At 40.3% G+C, this 22,591-nt stretch overlaps 1 protein-coding gene across 8 annotated transcripts in view; it reads left to right on the top strand.

Moving 5' to 3' along the window:
- Nucleotides 1-22,591, top strand: part of ERG (ETS transcription factor ERG) — a 157,705-nt gene that overhangs the window by 121,742 nt on the left and 13,372 nt on the right. For 6 of the 8 annotated variants that reach the window (XM_030020584.2, XM_030020582.2, XM_030020583.2 and 3 more), the window contains 6 exons: nt 9,021-9,172; nt 12,172-12,375; nt 13,339-13,419; nt 15,498-15,569; nt 21,394-21,462; nt 21,832-21,888. In XM_030020584.2, the coding sequence (XP_029876444.1) occupies nt 9,021-9,172; nt 12,172-12,375; nt 13,339-13,419; nt 15,498-15,569; nt 21,394-21,462; nt 21,832-21,888 (635 nt within the window). The remainder of the gene's footprint in view (nt 1-9,020; nt 9,173-12,171; nt 12,376-13,338; nt 13,420-15,497; nt 15,570-21,393; nt 21,463-21,831; nt 21,889-22,591) is intronic. The other 2 variants (XM_030020587.2, XM_030020588.2) reach the window with 1 other exon arrangement.

Genomic DNA, 22,591 nt, shown 5'->3' with positions numbered 1-22,591 from the left:
AATCTTTCACCTGAATGTAATAATATCATTTCCTGCTATTTATTGCTCTTGAGTCAGACCAAAAGATTCACCCTGTTATAGTAGGGCACTATAATATAAATCTGGAGATTGCATTTGTCATACTGTTACTTACTTTTCTGTTTATTGTTCATTACATATTTTATCAAATTAAGTATGAGCAATTCCATTACAATGAATGAATGCAATTCATACATTTAGGGTGAAATTCACTCCTGTGAAAATGCTCTCATGAGGCCCTAGGTACTGCTTAAACAACATTTAAATCCGTGGATTGCTTAGTGATCTCTGAATACACTCACCCCCAGGACTCCACCATGCCCATGGGTGGGACTATACAAAGGTAGCTTGGAAGAACTGCATTTACTGGTAGGAAATAAATCTTTTTAAGGGAGGCTGAAGTGGAACATAGAGTCTTATTGAGGCCACAGATAAATTTCACTTGCCGTGAGCAGTGTGGTGATTTCATTGAAAAAGCGTTTTGAAAGTTAGCTGCAGTGAAAGCACTGCAGAAGTTTTCCAACATCAGCTTGGCTGATACAGAAGTTTTAAAGAAATGCCAGAAATAATTAGTCGTCATTAAGATTTAATCATGTGCAAAATATTGATTTAAGTGCTACCAACTGTTGCTTGAAAACCATTTGAGAATGAAATTATCACTTAATACATAGTTTGTGCTAGCTCTTTTGGGAAATACCATTTTTCTTTGCATGTTACTGTTCTAAATTTTCGTCAAATAGCCTCTGTACTAGCTGGGTTGAGTGCATCTGACACACAATAGGACTTTTCAGAGTCCAGAGTGACCTCAAGTTTTTGTTTGGTTTTTGTTTGTTTGGTTGTTTTTTTTTTCCTTTTCCCCTTGATGTAATATCTCCTAAGTGGTAGCTATTTTGTGCTATACAAATCAGTTAATTTGAATGGGTAGCACTTCAGGTATCTTGCGCAGTCTAGCCATGTGCCAGCTGATGTGTCCAGCCACTAAGGAGGGTGTATTCATCAGTATGGGGGCTCTGTATTGCCACCACAACAGGACCATCATGCTCCTAGGATCCAGGCTGACGTGCATTAAGCTAGATGAGGCATCTCTGCATTATGCTTCTGTCTGTCGTATGATGCTGGTGGAGCTAGTTAGAGCATTTGCACACCTTGCCTTTGTCCAATACATGGAGAAACAGAGCTGGTCTGCAGTAATCACCCTGACATCACTTGTTTTTCAAGGGCGTGGCTTTTTCCATCACTGGAGCACAACCCCACGGCTGAGGCTAAGTGCCATCCCTTCCACATCTGGTGGTGTACCACCGGCATGCAGCCCTGGTATTCTTGGTAAACCTCAGCTCAGACTAAACAACAAGCGTGGTCCAAAACCCATGGCAGTCAATGGGTCTCTCTCCTCTGTCTCCAACGGGGCTTGAGTCAGCCCCTACGTCAGTCCACAGCAAAGCTGGGAGATCTGTCTTAAGAGGATGACTTTCCTAATGCAATTATTGGAGCTGCCTATATAAAGTAACATTAATCTTGGGTAAAAAGATGTGGTGTTAGTTATCTCAGACTGATAATATTTTTTCCCATTCACTGGGTGGTTGGTGGAGTGGCTGCCTACCAAACTGGAAAAAATGCAAATTCAGGATCTTCTCCATGTAGGGCTTTATGTGTGACTACTTCAAGAAGTTCCTCTTCGCTCTGAAAATCCACCAGTTTAACATTAGGGAGTGTGTGTGTGTGTGTGTGTGTGTGTGTTTGTGTGTGGGTGCATGGTTTGGCTCTGTTCTTGAGGCAAACATGTTGTCAAGGAGAAAAACAAACCCAGCTCAGCACTACTATAGCTACCATTTTGCAGCTTTTTGGGGTGTGCTGGGCTGGCAGGTGCTAGCTAAGAAGCTTTCCACTCTGGGATAATGTGTTCATTCATAATTGGCATGGTTACATTTTGGATTGACCGCTGGTGCTTAAATTGTGTGTTTAGCTTCAGGAGTTTAAGAGGGAGGTGAGGATAACCAGAATTTCAAAAGTGCTATGCGACCAAAAGCTCTCATATGGGTAGTGAAATATAAAAGTAGTCTTCAAATAGTGATATAGGACCCCACAAGAGTTATGATCACTGTCATTATTTATGACTATTGCTATTGTTACTGCTTTATTTCCAGTACAGTATTTACTGTGTCTAGAATGTTTAGAGCCAGTGATTGTAGTGTTCCCCTGGCTGGCATGGCACAGGCACTGTCAGTAGGTAGGCTGTCTCTGACCCAGTGCGTTTGCAGATGAGTCTTCTCCTTTTCCTCCTTCATTAGTAGGTGTTCTATTTTGATCAGGGCAGTATCAGTGGGGCTGTTCATTATTTAAAGTTTGAGAATAGCATTTTAAGACAAAGCAGAAGGTAAGAAAAAAGAAAAGTAGCTAATAGTTGGCTTTACCATTTCACACCCGTCAGCCTCACAGCTCGATAATGCTAATCACGAAAATCAGCAGACATTCCACAGGCACGGGGGATTATGGTTTCCATACAAGATGTCACTTCTGTTTATGCCTGGCATGCTCTACTTTGCTAACTTTCTATATGATCCCTGCCCACAAAAGAAGGCATATGTGGTTTGGGAAGGGCCCTGTCTCCCGGTATTTCATATTTTACGAAACCACAAATACAACAGTCTTACAAGCTCTTGAAATAAAATACAATTTGAGAAATGTAATCCATTACCATTATAATAGAATTTCTATAAAAATAATAAAAGAAAAACAAGAGAAAATAGGTCCTGAAAGTTATAGGCCAACTGGGAAGTCATTGTGGCTTTGGCCTAGCTATCACCATGTCAGACTTCAGCCTTCTCCCAGGCAGCAATCTAATTGTAAATTATGTATATACAGAACATCATTTCTTAGCTTTGGCTTTTAGTGACCCCCTTCCCTTCTTTCCCTTTCTTCACTCCAACCTCACACATAAGAAATATTGAAGTGTTTGCACTAATGGAGAAATGACAACGTGCAGTCAAACTTAAACCAGCTGTTTCCCCACACTGTGAACACAAAGAGCCAGGCTGGTAATATTTATAGCTTGACTGGCCTCTAGTGAGCCAGACGCTGACTGCCTTAATTTGCCATGATGGCCTCAAGGCTTGAAGCAGCTGTGGACTTGCAAGATAGCTGGGGAAAGTTAAGCAAAAAAAAAAAAAAAAAAAGAAAAGATTGTTTCAATTAGCAAAAGTTATTGTTTGATTGAAAATGAATGGCTGCTGCGCATACAACTCAATAAACAAGCATCTTTTGTTTTGCTTACAGAAAGCCAGCAACGTTGCATGTGTTGGCATGTGGTGTTTGCTTTCTGCTTTTGCTGGAGGAAGGAACCGGAGGCACCTCTACGTGCCACGCTGTGACATCTCTGAGCGATCCCTGGGCCGGCCCCATGCAACCCTGAGCACCTACCAAGCCCAGGGCACCCCACACAGCAGTGTCTGCCCCTGTTTTGGACACTGTGGGAGTGCGTTAGCATGGGGCTGCCCCAATCCCAGCCTCTCCGCAGCCCTGGTCTGTTGGGGCTGTTGAAGACCATTTTGGTTGCCCCTGAGTAGCCCCACATGGAGCAGTGCACTCCCATGACTGCGTGGCTCAGTGACGACTTCAGTTTTGCTTTTTTCTTCTTTTCTTTTGTCTTCTTAGGACTGCTTTTGACACTCACCTTATAGCAAAGCTAAACAGACTGTCACCATGGCTTCAGCGTCAGTTTAAGCCAGCTTTAGTCAGCAGTACAGGTCCCGAGGGGCTTCCCTCCCTTCCACAGACCTCGGCAGCTCGCTCCCACCCTGGCCGTCCCTTTTCCTGTGGGCGAGCATCGCCTTCACACAGCCGCCCCATGTGGGTGGGGGAGTGACTCAGGTTATAGCTAAGCACTGAGTTACTTACCCACCCACCCATTTATTTACTTATTTGCGTACTTGCTGGGGAAGCAGCTCCCCAGCCCAGTTCACTCAGCAGTTGTGTGAGAGCCTGTGTGAGCACCATAGGGATATTTCAAACTTCTGGCATTTTAATGCCTCTGTTATGCTGGAGTCCTCTGCAGGGAATTTTGCACTGCTTTCACAAGAAGCCTTGGAAGGAAAAATAAAACCTGTTTTTCTTTCAGCAGGTTAAGTGTGGTGGTGCTCCTGCAGCAGATTTAAGGGCAGGTGCCTGCACAGGAGCAGAGGGCTTGGTGCGCTTGCAGGGTTTGGCCTGGTGTATGCACAGAAGAAGCTGGGCAGCCGCCTCCAGCTGCGGTGCTGGGCGATGAGCGTGTGTGGTGGACTGAGCTCTGTCAAAACAAGTGTTGGGGCCTCTGATATCGCTTTTCAGAGTCTCACTTAGCACTCATGGGGATCACCGTTGGTGCCAGGGAAGCAGCCCCTGAGGCTCTGCAAAGCTTCTGGTGCAGCCACACTCCCGCTCCGGTGGCTGGGGAGTGTGGGCTCTTTCTCAGCAGAGAGGGTCGGGCTGTCCCCAGTGATTGCTGCCAAAGTGGAACCCAAAGGGTTCCCCGCAGGACCCCTCTTTGCATGTCACTGCTGTGGCAGGTCTCAGCAGATGTGAATCCCACTGATTCAAGAAGAGGAAGAGGGTGTAGAGAGGGGCAGGGAAGAGTGTTTAGGGCTGCAGCTGTGTAACCCTTTGAATTGATATTGTGGACTAAAGTATGTCAGGTGTGCTTTAAGAAACAGCAGTGTACATCAAAGTAAGAAATCTCAGGGAAGTTTTGGGTTTTCCTTTGTGGGCCACTTTTTCAGTGACAAACCATTTTGTGGGGGGAAGTGCTGACCAAATCCACTACAACTTGAGTAGTTGCAGTGAATGGAGATGAGCCTGAGCATGCTTTGCTATACACTCAGTATGAGTGGACCTTTATGTGATGTCATTTTGGCTAAATATAAATTTACATATGTTGGCCCAAATTATCTGAGGGAGCTGGCTTTGCAGAGTTCTCCTTCTTGTATTTAAGGACAGGGTGGGGACATTGCAGCCCTGCTGGGGCCATTCCCCTCTTTCTCAGATCACTGGCATTACAAAATGGGAGAGGAGAGATGAGGAGAGGAATCTGTATCCTGTAGGACAGTGTCACGGTTTGTTCGCCAGAGCCTCACAGAAGAGAAGTTCCTGGTAGCTCAGCGTGTCCTCTGACCTGACCAGCCACAGGCTGGATGGGGACCATGCACAGAAAACTCTTCAAAGATATCCTTACACCGCTCTACTCTCCTGAGACCTCTTTTCTATAAGTAGCCTCTGTAAGGAAGTTATCCAAGCTGTGCTTATTAAATAAGCTTATAAAGTTACATAGATATTTGGAGAATACAATTTTTCTCATTTATTTCCCTCTGAAATTCAGAAATATTAAATAGAGGGGTTTATATTATGGGAATGTCACAGAGATCATGTAAAATTTTGCTCATTCCTAATCTGTGTTTCTCTGACACCTTGCATTTTAACACAGCACAGGTGGTTTATGTCACATGGGGAAAATAGTAGCATAGCAAAGAGGAAAAAATGTGTTTCATACACTTATTTATGAACTTACATCTGCTTTCATCAGAGTCAATGGTTGGCAAAACTCCAATCGGCTTCAGTAGGAGTGGGTGCTAAATTTAACCATCAAATCAGCTTGATTCTAAGTAACCCTGAATAAAGGTGAGGCTTCCAGGTCCAAGGACCCATGGAGAAATACTTTCTTCAACAGACATTTATCATCAATCAGACTTGAATCAGCTCAGGACTGGACAAAGTGCTCTTGGGTAGCATAATTGTAGTCTTTCCACATTTTTTTTTTTTTTTTTGTAAATTCCAGGTGTAACACAGTATATTTACAAAGAGTAAAAATAACATGCAGCTGTGAAGAAAAACATCTCAGGTTTCATTTCAGACCTGGAGCTGAGGATGAATCACTGCAAAGCTGCACCCTTTACACTGGGCACACTTTCTGAAAGCTGCTTTTCCACTGCCCCTGCTCCCCCGGTGGTTCAGAAATAAAGCAGACTCACAGAAAGCACCTAAAAAAAGCCTTTGCAGACAATCACTCTCTTGTTGTTCTGGGCACTAAAAATACCATTTTCTAGTGTCTGCTAGCATTTTCAGTTTTGCTTTCTATACTGTAGAAGTCCGTTCCAGCCATTTGAATTAAGCCTTGGTTCAGTGGTATGCATAAACACACGCTCAATTTGAAGTACCTGAGTAGTCCTGTTAGCTCCCATGGAGCTGCTTACATGCTTGAAGTTAAGCATGGTCTTAGAAGATTTGCTGAACTGGGGATTTGCTTGTTCACCCAGTAAGCTAACAGGACAAAACCCTTGACCATCTGCTTCTGGAATTTAATGAAAAGTTATGACTTATTTATGATCTTCTTCCCCACCCCCGTCTGTTTATATTCAGATCAGAAAACCAGCTCAGAAGCCCTGTCAGATTGCCAAAAGCTGTGTGCTACTACTGGATCTTTCACATCATTTACTGTTCAGTGTTTACAAGGGTGTTTTTAATGCATGATTGCCCATAAAAGTGGTGTAGGCTAATACTGATGTGATATTTCACATCAGCAGCAAGACTTTAATGTCCCTATATCCCAAGTTCCTTTTCACAGAAAAACAAAATAAGGTAACTGTGCCAGTTAGGCCAAAGGATGCTGCTAGCTCTCTGTTTCCCAAAAACATCCCTAAAAAGTCAGTGAATGGGCTAAATGGTTCTTTCTTTTGTCTTTGTAATGTAACTGGCCTTGGGAGTCAGAGTGGGCATCTGCACAGGTACAAGGGCAGGAGTTGGATGATGTTTCCAAATATATGTGATTTAGTATGCAAACTCACTTATGCATATATGCCATTTGTATTTGTTAAAGGTAAACAGAAAAAGCCAAAGTTTTAGTCACAAGCAATCATCACAAAAGCTCTTTTTCAACATGTTTATGTCTGAAAGAAAAAGTTACTTTGTTTTGCTTAGCTCTGTTTACACAGAAATAAGCTGCATCCCAGAATTATATTTAGAGGTATGTAGTGGGATAGAAAAGTTAAACCTGAGAGAATAATGCCCAAGTATTTTGGTTCTGAGAGGAAAGGCTAAATTCACCACCACTCAATGACAGGCAAGACCATGTGCTGACTATATCTTGCCTTGTGGTTATTATTCAGTCCTTTGGCTGAAAAAGCAGTTGTAGGACCTTTACACAAGGCAGATTTTGTATGTAATATGTTACACGGCACCCAAGATATTTTATACTTGAAAAAGGTATGTGAAGCCAGTGTTTCCCAGGCAACATTCAAGGCCCTGTTTCTTCTCCTAAAGAAGATGACAGTACCCATTGAATGGTTTCTGTGATACATTTTATTTTTAAACTGAAAGCCATCAGCAGTTAATTTTTTTTAATATATACATTAACACAACATGGTAAAATTAGTAGTAACACTGCACAGAAAAAAACCTATATACTTAAAATGTACTTCTAGTATTTAATATGTATACTAAATCTTTTCAGCTTTCCAAGTGCTAGTTATTTTTTAAAACACACATGTGAGAATTATAACTGCATTAGTTCCTGACCCATGGTAGAGCTGAGCAGTCAGCTCAACTGAGTCACTTGGGCATTGGATAAAATACCTGCCACATCCTTTTGACATATGTTGAGCAGACAGTAGTCCAAACTGTATAATATTTTTCCTCTTTTGTCTTCAAAACAATAGCAAAACTCTTCTGGGAAAGCACCTGTATTCTGACCGCTGGTGGGCTTACAGTGACACTGCTGCCCGACACTTGCAGCAAGAGCTGGGATTTCTGAGCTGGGGAGAGCAAGAGGCCCTGGTGAAACACCTTCTTGAGGGGCAGGGAACAGATCCTGAAACAAGCTTCCAGGAGTCTGGGTTTTGGAGGGTGTCTCGGTTCTCTGGACTGCAAATTAGTTGGTTTGCAAGGAACCAAAACGAAGCATCGCAACCTGACTTGCTGCTTGTTTAGTAAGACCATAGTACAGTTTCAGGAGTTAAATGGCAGAACTAAAAGAAAGTTGTTAGCAATGTAGTATCACTAAAGAAACCAAAACCCAACCAACACCCTCCTTCCCTTGCCAAACAGCCTCTTTACATTTAAAGGTATTCCCTGTGGCTCTGTTCTTTATTTTGATTTTTGTAACAATTTTTCTCTCTCTGATGAAACACGTTGTAGACATTAAATTAAGGGACAAATATGTCTGTGTCTGCCAGAAAGAAAACTGTGATGCAATTAAAATGCCATTAGGGAACCCCCTGTGGGATGTTAAACCTAAAGACTCTATTCAGAAAGCAAAGCCAAAATTAAAGAGGTGTCTGGTTGCAGATCCTCTGCAGATTTCCATTTCTTGACTACAGTACCATGGAGACTGTGCTAGTCAGGAGCTGAAAGGTTTTTCCAGTCATGCGTGTGGTATTTTGAATCATGGCTTTGGCAAATGTTCCTTTTCTGTAAGCTGTATGTAGAAGTGTGTCTACATTGCATGACATAAAGTGCAACTGAGTGTGGCCCACATGAAACAATGACAGCAGTGGAGATGGGAAGCTGTCCAAGCCTTGGAGAAGCCTTGTCCAATGCTTGGACAATGAGAAATAGTGATAGTTTTCCCTCAGCAAATTTGCATTAAGTGCATCTCTGTGATTGCTGAGTTGTCTGTGAGATGTTTGGAGAGAGAAGTGCAGCTACTTGCAACCATCAGGCTTAGCAAGCTCATGAACAAGCCTCCATTCTAGCCCAGTCTCTGGAAATAAATCGTTAGTGTTTATATGTTTGGAGACATGTAAGAGCATGATCCTTTGAAAATAAAAATAAATATATGGTCCATTGAGGCTGGTCATTTTTTCTGAGGCAACTGAAGGAATCAACAGAGTCGTTGGGTGGTAGGTACTGGGTTTTCCAGTGACAGCCCAACCCTGGTGCTCAAGTCTCATTTTTTTCCATTTCATTCAGCATTATTCTTTGCTGAAGATATTAGTAGGGACTGGAATAATAATAGAAGCATATCTCTCTTCTCTGTCTAGGAATTCTCCTGATGACTGCAGCGTGGCAAAAGGAGGGAAAATGGTTAGCGGCTCAGACAATGTTGGGATGAACTATGGAAACTACATGGAAGAGAAGCATGTTCCACCCCCAAATATGACTACCAATGAACGAAGAGTCATTGTGCCAGCAGGTTAGACCCTCTACACAAAAATTTCAAGCAAAAAAATGCATTTCTCCTAAGTCTACTAACATTATTTAAGAAGGTGTGGAGAAAAGTGGCAATGTGATACAGGTGATCAGAAAGAAAAGAGCAGTAATTTCCCAGGGTTATTAAGAGAATGAGCTGAGAAATGTCATAGTGAAGCCACCTCCCCAACCTGTTCTTCCCTTTTCAGCAGCAGAACTGGATGATTACAGGCACTCAGATCTTACCTGACTTCTCTAGCTCCTTTTGGAGTATTTCACCCTAAAGTGTGCAAAATGAAGAGCCACTTCCATTTCTTAACACCATGGACTAGCTGGGTGCAGAGTGTGTGGGAGAGAGAAGGAATCACTGTACCACATGATATCCCTGCAAATACCAAATGCACTCCAGCTCTCAACATGCTAAAAACACAGTAGCTCCTGTGAAATAAAACAGTGCATGAAGAGCATTTATCTAGGTTATCCCCTGAGTTTGGGCAGTGTAAAACATTTTAATAAGCAAACTGACAACTCCACTGCAATATAAGAGCACAATTGAGAAATTCTTGGTTAGTCTTGGCAAGCTCGGTTGTGGGATTCAGCAGTTAATTGAACAAGAAGGCATTCACTCCTGTGTGCCTTGTCCTCCAAACAAACCTCTGCTGGAAGGTTTGTTGCCTCAGTTTGCAAAATAATTAGCATGCCTATTTCCGAAGTCAAAGCATTAGACCATCATGACATATGTGGGTGTTCATAAACCACTGGATATACACAGCATAGACACAACACCTGCAACCTGCAAATAAAAGGGATTTGCTGCTAGTTCCTCTCCAGCAGAGATGTGCCTATCTGAAACATTTCTGCTACTGCTATGTTGCTTAATATTCTTACAGTTTTTCAGTTGCTAAGATATGCAAGAGTACTAACTGTGGCCAATTTTGCAAGCTGTGATTATTTCAGTTATTTGTCAAGATACGTGTGGACAAATATGTTGCAGTATCCTTTGCAATGGTATTGACAGTTCTATTCTGAAGACAGAAGAGTGATGCACTGAGTAATGAAGTGTTCTGCCAACTGGAAGCAGACCACACTGAAATTCATGACATTTTAATGTTCTTCTAGAACATTTGTCTTCTTGGTGTTTGGCACTTTTTTTTTTTAGTCTTTTAGTAACCCTTTGCATGGTTAGCTCAGCAAGATCTTTATTTCTCCATGTATTCCTGGAGGTGTGTTTTGAGGTGGATTTGAGTGACATGCATGGAACAAGATGGTCACAGTCACAGCCTTGCTATTTTGAGGTCCCTAGAAGAAATGTATGGGTAAAAGTCAGTTGGTTTTGTTTCACTGCCGCATAGGCAGTGTGCAGCTCATGTGGCAATGTTTAGGAATAAAAAAAGCAAAATTCACATTTCCAGCTGTGGTAACTTTCTAGTTATCATAAATAAGAAACCTTTAAAAAATATAGGCATAATCAAAATGTTTTGGTAAACTTCCTGGTGTTTGGTTCTTTACTTCAAATCAAACTGAATGTATATGTTGGAGTTCTTTGCTGTAGGTGTGGCCAATCTCATCCAAACCCTAGGTTTACCACCAGACTTGCATCCCTCTAGTTTGCTACCTATTTCATACCAGATGGAGGGGTTCTTTTAAGTGTTTTGTGGTGCACTTCAGAGAACAGAGAAGCCCTCTGAAGCTCCAGAAGATTAAATATTCTGACTTGCAACGGCTTAAAATGCCAAGAGAAGCATCAGATAGCGGGAGGCTCTCATGAGTGAAGGATTGGGAGTGAGCAACAGCATGACAGACTCTGAATAGTTCCTAGCCTATGGAAAGAGGACCCCACCTCTTTCAGACCAGCCTGAACAACAATCAAAAGAGAGGGAATGGCACTGAAGTTAAGCCACAGAAAAGCTATTTAGGCTGTCATTCGAGTCTCAGCCTTTCTACAGACTTTCATGTGATGGATTACAGCCATTTGACCTCTGTGTGCTCCATTCTTAGTCTTCAGGATATCACAGAATCACAGAGTCATTTAGGTTGGAAGGCACAAACTCTCAAGGAGTTTGTTTCCCCTTGGCTTTAATAATTTCTCTGCAAAAAGTATACATTCTTCATGGTAGGAGCTGTCTTCCATTATGGGGATATGCACTGCAGGTCCTTAGGGACCTTCATGTTGATGGGTGCTTACTGTAACTCAAAAATAGGGAAAAGTGGAATGGAAGAGAAATAGAAAAGGAGTAGTTTAGAGGCAAAAAAAGAAGTTTAATTTAAAATCAAAATTTAAAATCAAATTCATTCAGAAACACAAGGTATTTAGCCTTATGTTTTGCTGAAGATCTATCTAGACTAGTTCTTTTTTTTTTTCCCCAGGTGGTTTTGCCAATACTTCATGTAGTAAGTAATAATCCACACAGGTGTAGCAATGTACACAGGTACAGCACAGCAGTCTAGGAAAGAAAGTGCAGAATATTTTCATATGGCCCACTAGTTTATGAAATAACTAGCGAAATCTCTGAATGCTTACTGAGCCTATGCCCAAGAAACAGTACTTCTGACGTGAGTGGAAATTTCACTTGAATAAAGTTATAAATTCAACAGAGAGCTATGAAAATTGTTCAGATATAAGTCGTAGTGCTGTTAGTGGGCTCTCTTAAATACTCTTCTTAAAGAGTATTCTCTGCATGAGGGCAGGAGCCTATGTTAATCTGTGGATAATAATGCATAAAAATTACAAGACAAAAGAACTAAATGGGAGAAGGACTTCGACAGCAGAGGGTTTGTTGTTAATAATCAGAGCTCACAGCTCTTCCCTAATAGTTTTTCACAGGCAGTTATTCTCCTTTGCACTCAACAGGCCAAATTAATTCCTCATGTATCTCCAGCAGTCAGTAAACAGGGGATTAAGGTCTCTCACAGTTTGACTGTGGTGTACGTCTATTTTGTACTGGTCCAGCACATCAACACTCTCCCCTCTCTGCCTAATTTTGTGCTTTGTGATACCACCAGATCCTACGTTATGGAGCACAGACCACGTACGCCAGTGGCTGGAATGGGCGGTGAAGGAGTATGGTCTCCCGGACGTAGACATCTTGTTGTTTCAGAACATCGATGGGAAGGAGCTGTGTAAAATGACCAAAGATGACTTCCAGAGACTCACCCCAAGCTACAATGCAGATATCCTCCTGTCACACCTACACTACCTCAGAGAGAGTAAGCTAGTTTTCTGTCATTATGGTTGTGGCTACCATCAAATCTGTGGTTGATATCAGTCTTAGATTTAATGGTGTGGATACACTCAGCTGGGTTTTCAAATGTCTGTTGCAAATGTTGCTGTTCCTAAGAACATAGTAGGGAGCCTGATCCAAAGCCTTTTCAGTTTGATGGAAAGATTCCCATTAATTTCAGTTGGCTTTCACTCATGTTCATCAAAGAAAAGAGTTAGGGAATATTTCTACATGTCCATCTCAGAAAAAAACCAGATTGAAACCCAGCATATTCATCAGCATACTATAGGAAGAAAATCATATGGGATTCAGTGCTAATGTTTTTTCTGGTCACATACTCATTTCTTTCCATTTTAATGATGAGAATGCTAAACGAGAGTGCAAACATTGATTCATAAAGTGAATTCCAGGCATGATTATAAGGACTGACAGCAGTTTGCTCTATTCTGAATAGAATCATGAAGATTTCACTGAATTGCATAAAAGTTCTATAAATTCATGGAAAAAAGGAACAGTCCCTGAAGTCCAAATGCAAATTACTTGTAGTGCATGGCTAGCATTTCAAAGGGAAAGAAGGGACTAGTGAATTCCTGGCTTGAGGGCTTTCATCTAAGCTTGAGGAAATTTTTCAGGTTTGCCTCAGTTTAAAGAAGTTAAAGTAAACATAGTTTTTAAAGAAAAAAGCAACAAGCATTGCAACACCAGTGCGGTGTAGTCTTCTCCACACGCACACTGTCAATAATCAGTCAGAAATATTATGCATTCATAATGTTGAATAAATGAATGCCCTAGTTTAAGCTGTAGTGCACATGCCTCCCTCCAAACTGCAGACTGAAACTGACTGTTGGTAGACTCACGTTCAAACGATCCTGTCAGGGGAAAATATGGTTTAAAAAGATAATTCACAATTTTTTTTCATTTTGGTGTTGCTTTTTGTTTTGTTTTGTAGCTCCTCTTCCACATTTGACTTCAGATGATGTTGATAAGGCCTTACAAAACTCTCCACGGTTAATGCATGCTAGAAACACAGGTAATGCTGGCACTGCTCCCATTGCTATAGGTCATCTTCGAAAAGCACAGGATTCCTTTTTATGGGTTGCTTGCTAAAAATGGAAATGGTAAATCAGGAGGGAGACAAGCGTATCCTCTCCTTGCTGTGTGTGTGAGTTTTATGCACAGACACACAGAAAAAAGGTGAGATCACGCAGGGCCAGATGGTGCGAAAATGGTCTCCTTACTGGTAATTTCTTTTGTCCTACAAGAAAATGGGGTCCCTGACACATGATAAGCTGCAGGCTTGGGGCCTTTGTCTCTGAGGACTTTTTTTCTCATTCTGTCTCATTGTACTGTCAGATCTACTCCACGGATCCCTACAAGGTTGGTGGAGCTCCTAAGTGCTTCAGCACTTGCCTAAGTGCTGTGGGCTCTGGTGAATGGGGACTGTGTCCCCTCCCATCCAGTATATTTCATATAATTCAATAAAATTGCTATTTAGGCAGGTACCTCATCTCATTTGTCAGCTATATGGCACTTGAGCTGGAAACTAAGTTTGATGTTGTAATCTGCACTAAGTCTGACCTGAATGTAAAATACTTTTTGTTAATATTCACCCTTCTCTTAATTTGGCCCAGAATAGTATTGAGTGTAGGTAGGAGAATGATACAATACATGCCTCAAAAGCGTCTGTCTTTCAGGATGTGGCTTAAAATATTTATGAAAATAATTCAGAATAAATTTTATCTTGCTCTAGCAATTGTACAACAGAGGATGGCATGGAATTGTACACATAGTATGGTATACGTACTGATTGAAGATGTTTGGAATATTGCATGATCATGCCTGAGGGTATTAGTTACCTACAGTGACCAGAAATAACAAGTCTTTATGAGAAATGAAAAAGATAATACAAAGGATAATGCAAAAGAAAAAAAAAAAAAGAAAACCTTGGATAGTGATGCCTCTCTCATATTTCATTTAGTTTTTCACTGTGGTAAATAGCAGTGAGTTTCCTAGCAAAACTGACAGATTAGAAGATCTCTCCCTGAGACTAGATGTTTGCCACTTGACATAAAGTCCTATTGTGGGCTGTAGGCCTACTGCAAACCCCACCAAAAGCAACAAAATTTTTTCCATTGACTTTGATGGGGTTTGGAATAAGCCTTGAGCCCTTTTTAAAAATAGATGGACTCAATGGTCTTTTCCATTTCTGGCTTTCCAGACTCTAATTTGCCAAGCAGTTTCCACATACAGTTATCCAAGTGTTGTTCAGCAGTTCTATGTGTTATCTTTTTCTATATGTGTGCACTGACAATGATATTTTGAAATTCATTTCACCAAAATGAGATTGTCTGCATTTCTGTCATTGGGAGTGTGAATAATATCGTGCTGATCATCAGCATAAGGAAAATTAGTTGTTCTGTTGGCAGAAGAACTTTGGAGTGGGATTTTCAAAGGACCCCGAAAGAGTTAGAAACAAATTCTTATTGAAGTCAGCAGTAATTGCAGAAATCCTTATGACCCTTTTCATATTCCTAGAGATGGTCATTGAAGTCTGTTGATGTAGTTAGAGCAATTTCAATGCCTGAGATAAATGAGTTACCATTTTCTATATCAAGCTCAATATTTTTAATTTTTTCACTCTGTGAAGAGAATGAGATTTCTCAGGGTCTGACCCAAAGCCAACCAAAGTCTGTGAGAAGATTCCCACAGACACCAATAGGCTTTGGCCCAGGTCTACAGTCTCAGTTGAAATTATGAACCTATTTGGGAAGTGCATGCACTACCGAAGAGAAGGCAAAGAAGTTTTATTTCAGAAGATATGAAATGACCTGCCCAGGTGGAGGTAATTGTGGTGAAGGTAGAAGAGATTTCCTGAACTTGACTGTCTCATGCCTTAACACGGATTTTGCGCAGATTTTATCCAGTAATTTGAATGGATTTACACAGGTGCAAAGGCTATCGGAATTAACTTTTATATATAACAGTCCCAAGATAGAAATTAGTTACTTGTAGTCTTCATTCAGACACACTACAAGAGGGAAAATAGTAGTGGACTTAGGGACTGTGAAAATGAATCTTTAGGTGTTATGTCTTCTTCTTTCTCTTTAGGAGGTGCCACTTTTATTTTTCCAAATACATCAGTTTATCCAGAAGCAACACAAAGAATTACAACCAGGCCAGGTATGAACAATGACCATCTTTTGTATGCTGTGATCTTACTAATTTCATCTCTTGAAGTATCTCACTCTTTTTCTTCTTCAACTCTCTTTTCAAAAATATGAAGCTATATTTTGAATACACACACATATTATATACATATATTTTATATATATGTGTGTGTATGTATCGTGTAGAGTGAGATGATTAAATAGAGCAGTTTAGTAAGTCTGTTTCTTCCACATATCTCTGACTTTGAAGCAATGCTATCTACTGTTTAAAGCACCAGAGAATCAGAAGACCTGAGCTTTATTCATTGGTTCTATTGCATTGTCCCAGCCCAGTCACTTTTCAATGTACTTCAGCTGTCTGTAAAATAAGGCAAGAATACCCTCTTTTATAATACTATTTGAAGTATATTGGGAAAAAGTACTCTAAAAATGCAGGATGCTTGTTTCTCCTGCTATCAACTCTTTATTTATGTTTGAGGCAAACAAACACCACAACATCTGATTGTGAGTTTAAGAGACTAAATAAGTAAAATCAAAACATAAGGAAATTCTTACTGCTCAAAAGTTTGAAGCCTGTGAAAGTATTGTGAGTGTGCTGGCTTGTGAAAGGCTAAAGGGAATAATTAAAGAAGATGAGGACATTGCTATGAAGCTAAAAATTTTGTTTGTATCACCCTTCACCACTAAAGATGCTGGAAAAATGCCTAATCTGGACATTTGCTTTCCCAGTAATAAGTGCAGAGTACTGTGAGACATCAAGAGGAGCTGCAGTAAAATACTAAATTTAAAGGAAATTCATTAGTGAGCCAGAGGCATACATCCAAGTGTTCTGAAGGGACATACACTTGAATTGACTGAGCTCTTGTGGAAAGATACGTTCTCTCATTAAAAACAGAGCGGGTTTTTAGACAGCAAATATTTTATCTATCTTTCATCAATGCTTTAGGGTATAATTCAGGACAGTACATACAAGTAACTATTTTATATACACTTGTATACATGTATATATGCATGTCTGTAGATGTGTTAACTGATAATCAAAATAGATAGATAGGGAAACAGCTACCAGGCCATTATGTGATCAAATCCACCCTGCTAAGTTTCTAGGAGAACAAACTCTTCTGCTAGATTTATTTGTCTATAATAGTGAATAAAAAGGAAACCACTGATCCAATGCATATATTTGGCATTTGGCTTTCATAAGGCCTTTACCGAAGTGCCCCACAACTATTTACAATAAAAGTTAAATCAGCATATCATAAGACACAGATCAAGAACTGGCTAATTAACCTGTTAGCAAGACTAAATAATGGACATCTTAAGTCATGGGTTCTTTAGCATTCTCTGCAATGATCTATAATTATTAATAATTTGAAAAAGGACACATTAAAATTTGGTATAAAACTTAGAGATGGCATGATTTTGTCATTACTTAAAACCAGAGATTCCTCTAAAGGATTCCTGCATAGGCGCCCAGAAGTCTTATTAGAGAGAAACGAACTGGCAATATGTTAACAGCTGAAAATACAAGTTGATAAATGCAGTATAAGACACAAGTTGTTTGCATATCTTACTGATTTCAAATTAACCCTCTTCATTCATGAAAGAAGAACTTAACATAAGCATCTTTATTTATGGCACAGTGAAAGCCACTGCTCCAGTTGTTGGCCAAAGTGAAAAAAAAGTAAAAAAATGAAGAAACACAGTGGAGGATCATATGGGAAATCTGACTATACCATTAAATAAATCAGCAGTGTAGCCTTGTACAGAAAGCCGTGTGAATCGTCCCTTATCAAAGAGGCTATTTGCAGAATTAGAAGGTGCTTAGAGCAAGCCATGGGAATATGGAAAATCTTTCGAGCATGTTGAAAGATATAAAAGTTTCAAATTGTTCAACTCAGGGTTTGGGCATGAGGAAACATGATATAATTATCAAAATAAAGAGTGTCACAGAGTACCTGCTTAGTCTCAGTATTAGAAGAAAGGATATTCCAAAAAAAGTTAGACATTTTCATGAAACATTAAAGCAGACTGTGGCCCTCGTGATCACAGGTTATTGTAGCACCCAGGAGCTTTGAATGGCATGGAGGAATGTGGACATGGATATGGATGAGAAGACAAAGCATAGCTATAGAAACAATTACCAGCTATGCAATGTAAAACTGAATGCCCCAAACTCTTAGTAGTTTCCAATGAAAATGAACATGTAACATAAGACCAGAGGGACCTGGCTGTCCTGCAGGAAATAACCATGCCAATTGAGAGGATTTCAGGCAAAGGCTAGAATGAGTCTGCTGTGAAAGAATACTATTTTATGGGTATGTTTCCAGTGGACTTGAACAAAAACTGGATTTTTTTATCCCATGAGAAATTCTATGATTTCAATATTTGTTTTATCCTGACTTGTGATGGCAAAATAAAATACTAGTTTTCTCTGAAGTAGAAGGTTCTTAAAAAACACATATCAGACATAGTGGACTCCTTCATTTCAGCATTCTATCTAAATCGCATTTACAGTGACACTTACAAAACTAAATGCTTTATGTCAACATCTTCCTGTGTTTACACAATTACTTGTGGGAGTTGTATTTTATATATAGGGTGTCTCTATTCTTCTGTGTAAACCCATATATCCTAACTAAACAATTCCTACAACAAAGTATCATGTGATTTTGAAAGTATTATTTTATTTTATCTTTTACAATTCAAAGTTGACAAACATCTTTAAAATCAGAATTTTCATTTGGAAAGAAAAAAGATTTTTTTGCACAAATTCAGTTTTCTCTCAAGAAACATTTTGTTGACTTATTCTGTGGTACTCCTTTTAGTTAAATGTCACATTTCAACTAGATGGCAAAGAAGCTTTTCCATAACAAAGCGTCCTTCATGTGAGAGCAATAGCAGACCCTGGGGACAATCACTTGATGACATGAAAAAGGTCAAAAATGGGGGGGGATGGGGGGGGAATAAATAATGCTAAATGGGAATTAGCCAAATCCTGGGGTGCAATTTTGGAGAAAGTAATTAAGCATTGCCATTGTTAAGGCACTACAATAGAAAATAGGAAATGTGCAGGGCTTGTAATGACCTGCAATGACAAAGGCATATTTCTTCAGTCACCTTTACAACAGAACATGAGGTTTCAGCAAGCTGAAAGTAATACAATGAAGCTATCAGGAGCTCGGGAAGACCTAATATGGGTTTGTCTACATGTCTCATCAAACAGGAGCATTCCCATCAAAGATCTGTCTAAGATAAGGACATGCTGTACTAATATCTCATGAATAAGAACAGATTTGCTTATCTAGGATAGCAACATGTTTATCAAGGCACAATACTGAACTAAGAATGAAGTTGGAATTTTGTGCTATTTCAAGAAAGGCTGATAACTGGATTTTTCTTTTAATGGAGAGGGTGTAGTCGGAAAACCATCTTATGATGTGTTGAGTTAAAAGGCAAACCAGTTTTCTCACAGTACTAAATTTGTACCAAATATATTTCAAGGTTGCAAGTGTCACTGAGTACAAGCACACAGCATCACACAGCACTCAGCGTACAGGTGTCTAATAATTTGGAGACACACAAATAGGAGAGAGAGGCAAAGGAGGGGAGAGGAGAGGAGAGGCGAGGAGAGGCGAGGCAAGGAGAGATGAGATTGTGGGAGGAGTTGTACAGCCTAATGACAAGCACATACCTTCTATGTGATCTTTCTGCCCTATTTGTCTGTAGTCTTTCTGGGCAGGGAATGGAAGAACTGGGGAAAAATTAGGTTCCTTATGTCACCAGAATCTCCCTGGCAAGGCTGCCATGGAGGTGGAGAACTGGCCAGGCAAGGCAGGACTGGACAAGATACATGCAAGCAGCCCATGGCTGAGCCCTGTCCCCCCTCTGTACATACAGAACTCAGAACCCCCTGGAAACATGACCAGAGTCCTTCTGATTTTTTTTGCCAGATGATAAAGTCCTCAGGCCATAAGGTGTTTCTAACTACAACAGTTAATAGTGTTGATCTCAACCTAGTTAGGACATCTGCATGTTACAGATTCACCTGCACACCAGTTTTCTGCTCAGAGATGAGCACTTGTACAATTCACGTTATTTTCTCCGAGTTTCTGAAGGACAAGACTGTGGAATAGTTCTCAAGAAATCAGGGATAGAAGATCACAAGTTATTCAAATACAATACAAAGATAAATTGCATATCTCAGCAAAATCAAAGGTTTTGAAGTGTAAGATTCTGCGAGACGACAGTGCTGGTAGTGCCAGTCTGCTCCTCAAGCCAAACAGACTAAATAAGTTACGGGCAATTTGGTTGTGAATTTCACATTACACTTTATTTCCATTCGATACTTCTGCTCATAGTGCTTGGAAATTGGCAGAGATACATCTGTTTTGCACAGAGACAATCTGTGACTGTTTCTTTAATTCCTAACTGGTTTCATTTCCAAACATCATTTTTAAAATAAAGCACAAGCACTGTTAAGAATCAAATCATCCACATCAACTTAGTTCACCCAGGTGGGTACTGCTATGTTCCTGAGATTGTGGGCAAGATAAGTGTCTGATTTTGACAGCAATTTTAGCTAATGTGTTAAAGCCAGCCATAGAAAAGCACAGGCAACTGCAAAAGATTTCAAAGGGTAAACCAAACATTTGAATTTGCTACCTATACTTTATGAAGAAAGCTTTTATGTTTTAGTTTCTTTATTTTTATATGCTAAAGCATTTAAACGAAATAGAAGTAATGACTAAATGAAAGAAAAGGCAAATGAAAATTTAGATACATAAAGTTAAGGAGCTTGTCCCAAGAAGCAGAAAGGAATATTTAAATAGATAAAGCAGGAAAAAAAGCTATCTATTTTTTGGAAGAGATATAACATGTATACATATATATCTTTAACATTTAAGTATGTTCACTGTTTTCACATGTTAATGTTTCTAAAGATCTGTGAGGATCCTGGGGTGTGGAAAAAAATATTAATAATTTGAAATTACTAGTAGAAGAGAAACAAGTGAGATTGGCAAAGTGCAGCAATCAATTATCCCAAAAGGATGGATTCTGAACTATGGAGAGTGAGACCAGAGCGTGCATCTGAGGAAGAGAGTGTTTGCAAGCATGAGGAATAATATCACAGGGAGATCATAATAAAGTGCGTGATGGCAATGAGAGCTAGTGCAAACGTAAACATACAACAGTGGTTTAGAGGAATCTCCAACAGACAAAACCAAGACCTTATTGTCTCACATACTTCTGCCTATGACCAGGTGGCAGAAGAAGGAGCTCTCAAACTCAACCTATAAGGTTTGATTAATCTCAAAGGGTGACAGCAACAGACTAGCAGAGAATGGCACATTAAATCAACTAAAGCCTATCTTCTTAAAAGAAAATACTGTTACATGCTGAGATTGGGAGGGAGTGGTACACACTTTATGCTTAATCTGAGCTCTGACCTCTTGGGGGACTTCTCCTGCAAGACTCTAGCATAAATTGTCCATGATGTGCAGTGTGTGTCATTCCTTGGTGTTCTGCGCTGAGGAAGAGGACCAAAGGGAGTACTCTGAGCCTTTGGAAATGATGGACTCTATAGCATATTTGTACCAGCTATTTGAGTGCAGTTTGGACATCTAACAAGAATAAGCACCTCTAAAGAGAAATGCAGAGGGCAATGTGGTACTATTACTTTTAGAGACAATGAAGACGATAAAGGTTTTAACAAGGAATATCCTTCTTATTTCAGTAATTTTTTCCAAGCCAGTGAGTCCCTTAGAAATGTGCCCCTTGTGGACATAAACACTTTATGCCATATCTGCATGAATCGGTGTATTTTTCCTTTGCAGATCTGCCTTATGAGCAAGCCAGGAGATCAGCGTGGACGAGTCACACCCACCCCAGTCCTCAGTCAAAAGGTAAAAGCATCTGTGTATATCTAGCCTGTGGGCCTAATGCATATCTGGTGCAACCTGCATAGACTCTGAAGTGAACTGATAGGAGCTACCTCAACATTCAGCTCTGGAGAATTCTTACCTGTGCCTTGGCTGGAAAGCCTGTTAGCTGTGTGTAGGCAATACTGGGTGGAGTCACTGGGGCAGCCACATCCTTACATGAACTCAGGCTTCATCAAGTCCATGACCCTATATATAGTCTTATAAAGCTAAATCCTATTGTGACCATCATTGATTGGTGAGCAGCAGGAGTCCCAGGCCTGTGATCTATCACAGGTTTGGTGACCAACTTCCAAACTGGAAAAATAACTACATGGGTTTTTCTGTTTTCAGCTACTCAGCCATCATCCTCAACAGTTCCCAAAACAGAAGACCAGCGTCCTCAGTTAGGTGGGTGTCATTTTGTTTGAATTATGCCTGGGTGTTATGGGGTTTGTTGAATATGATGAGAAGGACAGCTCTCACCCAGCAACCAGAAGCAAATTGCAACATCTAATTGAGACCACTAATGAGATCTCCAGCTGGTGACCACTAAATCCCCAGACGTGTATGAGTTGGTTCTACAGCTGGATCTGAGATGAAGGCTCCCATGGCCACTCAAAATTGCTTTTAATAATGTTTAATGACAGTGATGACCTTGCAGAGTGAAAAAGCTGTTAAACAAAGTGCCTACTTACAGTTTAGGTACAAAGGTGGAAGGTAAGGATGTCAGAAGACCATATACTCCACAGTAGCTGAAATGCTAGCAGTTGGAGAATGGGCATGGGGCAAAGAAATGAAAATGGATTACAGGGTACAGAAGCCTATTTGAATTTGGCTCCTGAAATTAAACAGGAAAATTAGAAGGATTCTCAGTCTATTGGGAAACTGAGGAGAAGGTAGAAGTTTATGAGTTTGTAGACTAGTGGTTTTGCAAAATGGGCGCATTTTGTGTTTTCAGAGCAGCTAATCCATGAGGTAGGACCTAATCCCTTATTTTGCATTCGACTGTGTTTTGGACAGGTAGCTAGAAAGCGCTACAGAGATTCTGAGGTGGTTATGGCTTTTGTTAACAGGAAAAGGGTAGAAGTAGGAAATAAAAGAGATTTGGAGG

This window comes from Aquila chrysaetos, chromosome 7 (assembly GCF_900496995.4).
Source record: "Aquila chrysaetos chrysaetos chromosome 7, bAquChr1.4, whole genome shotgun sequence".
Lineage (NCBI taxonomy): Eukaryota > Metazoa > Chordata > Aves > Accipitriformes > Accipitridae > Aquila > Aquila chrysaetos.
The sequence above is the reverse complement of the archived record's forward strand: the minus strand, read 5'-3'. Positions and strand labels throughout refer to the sequence as shown.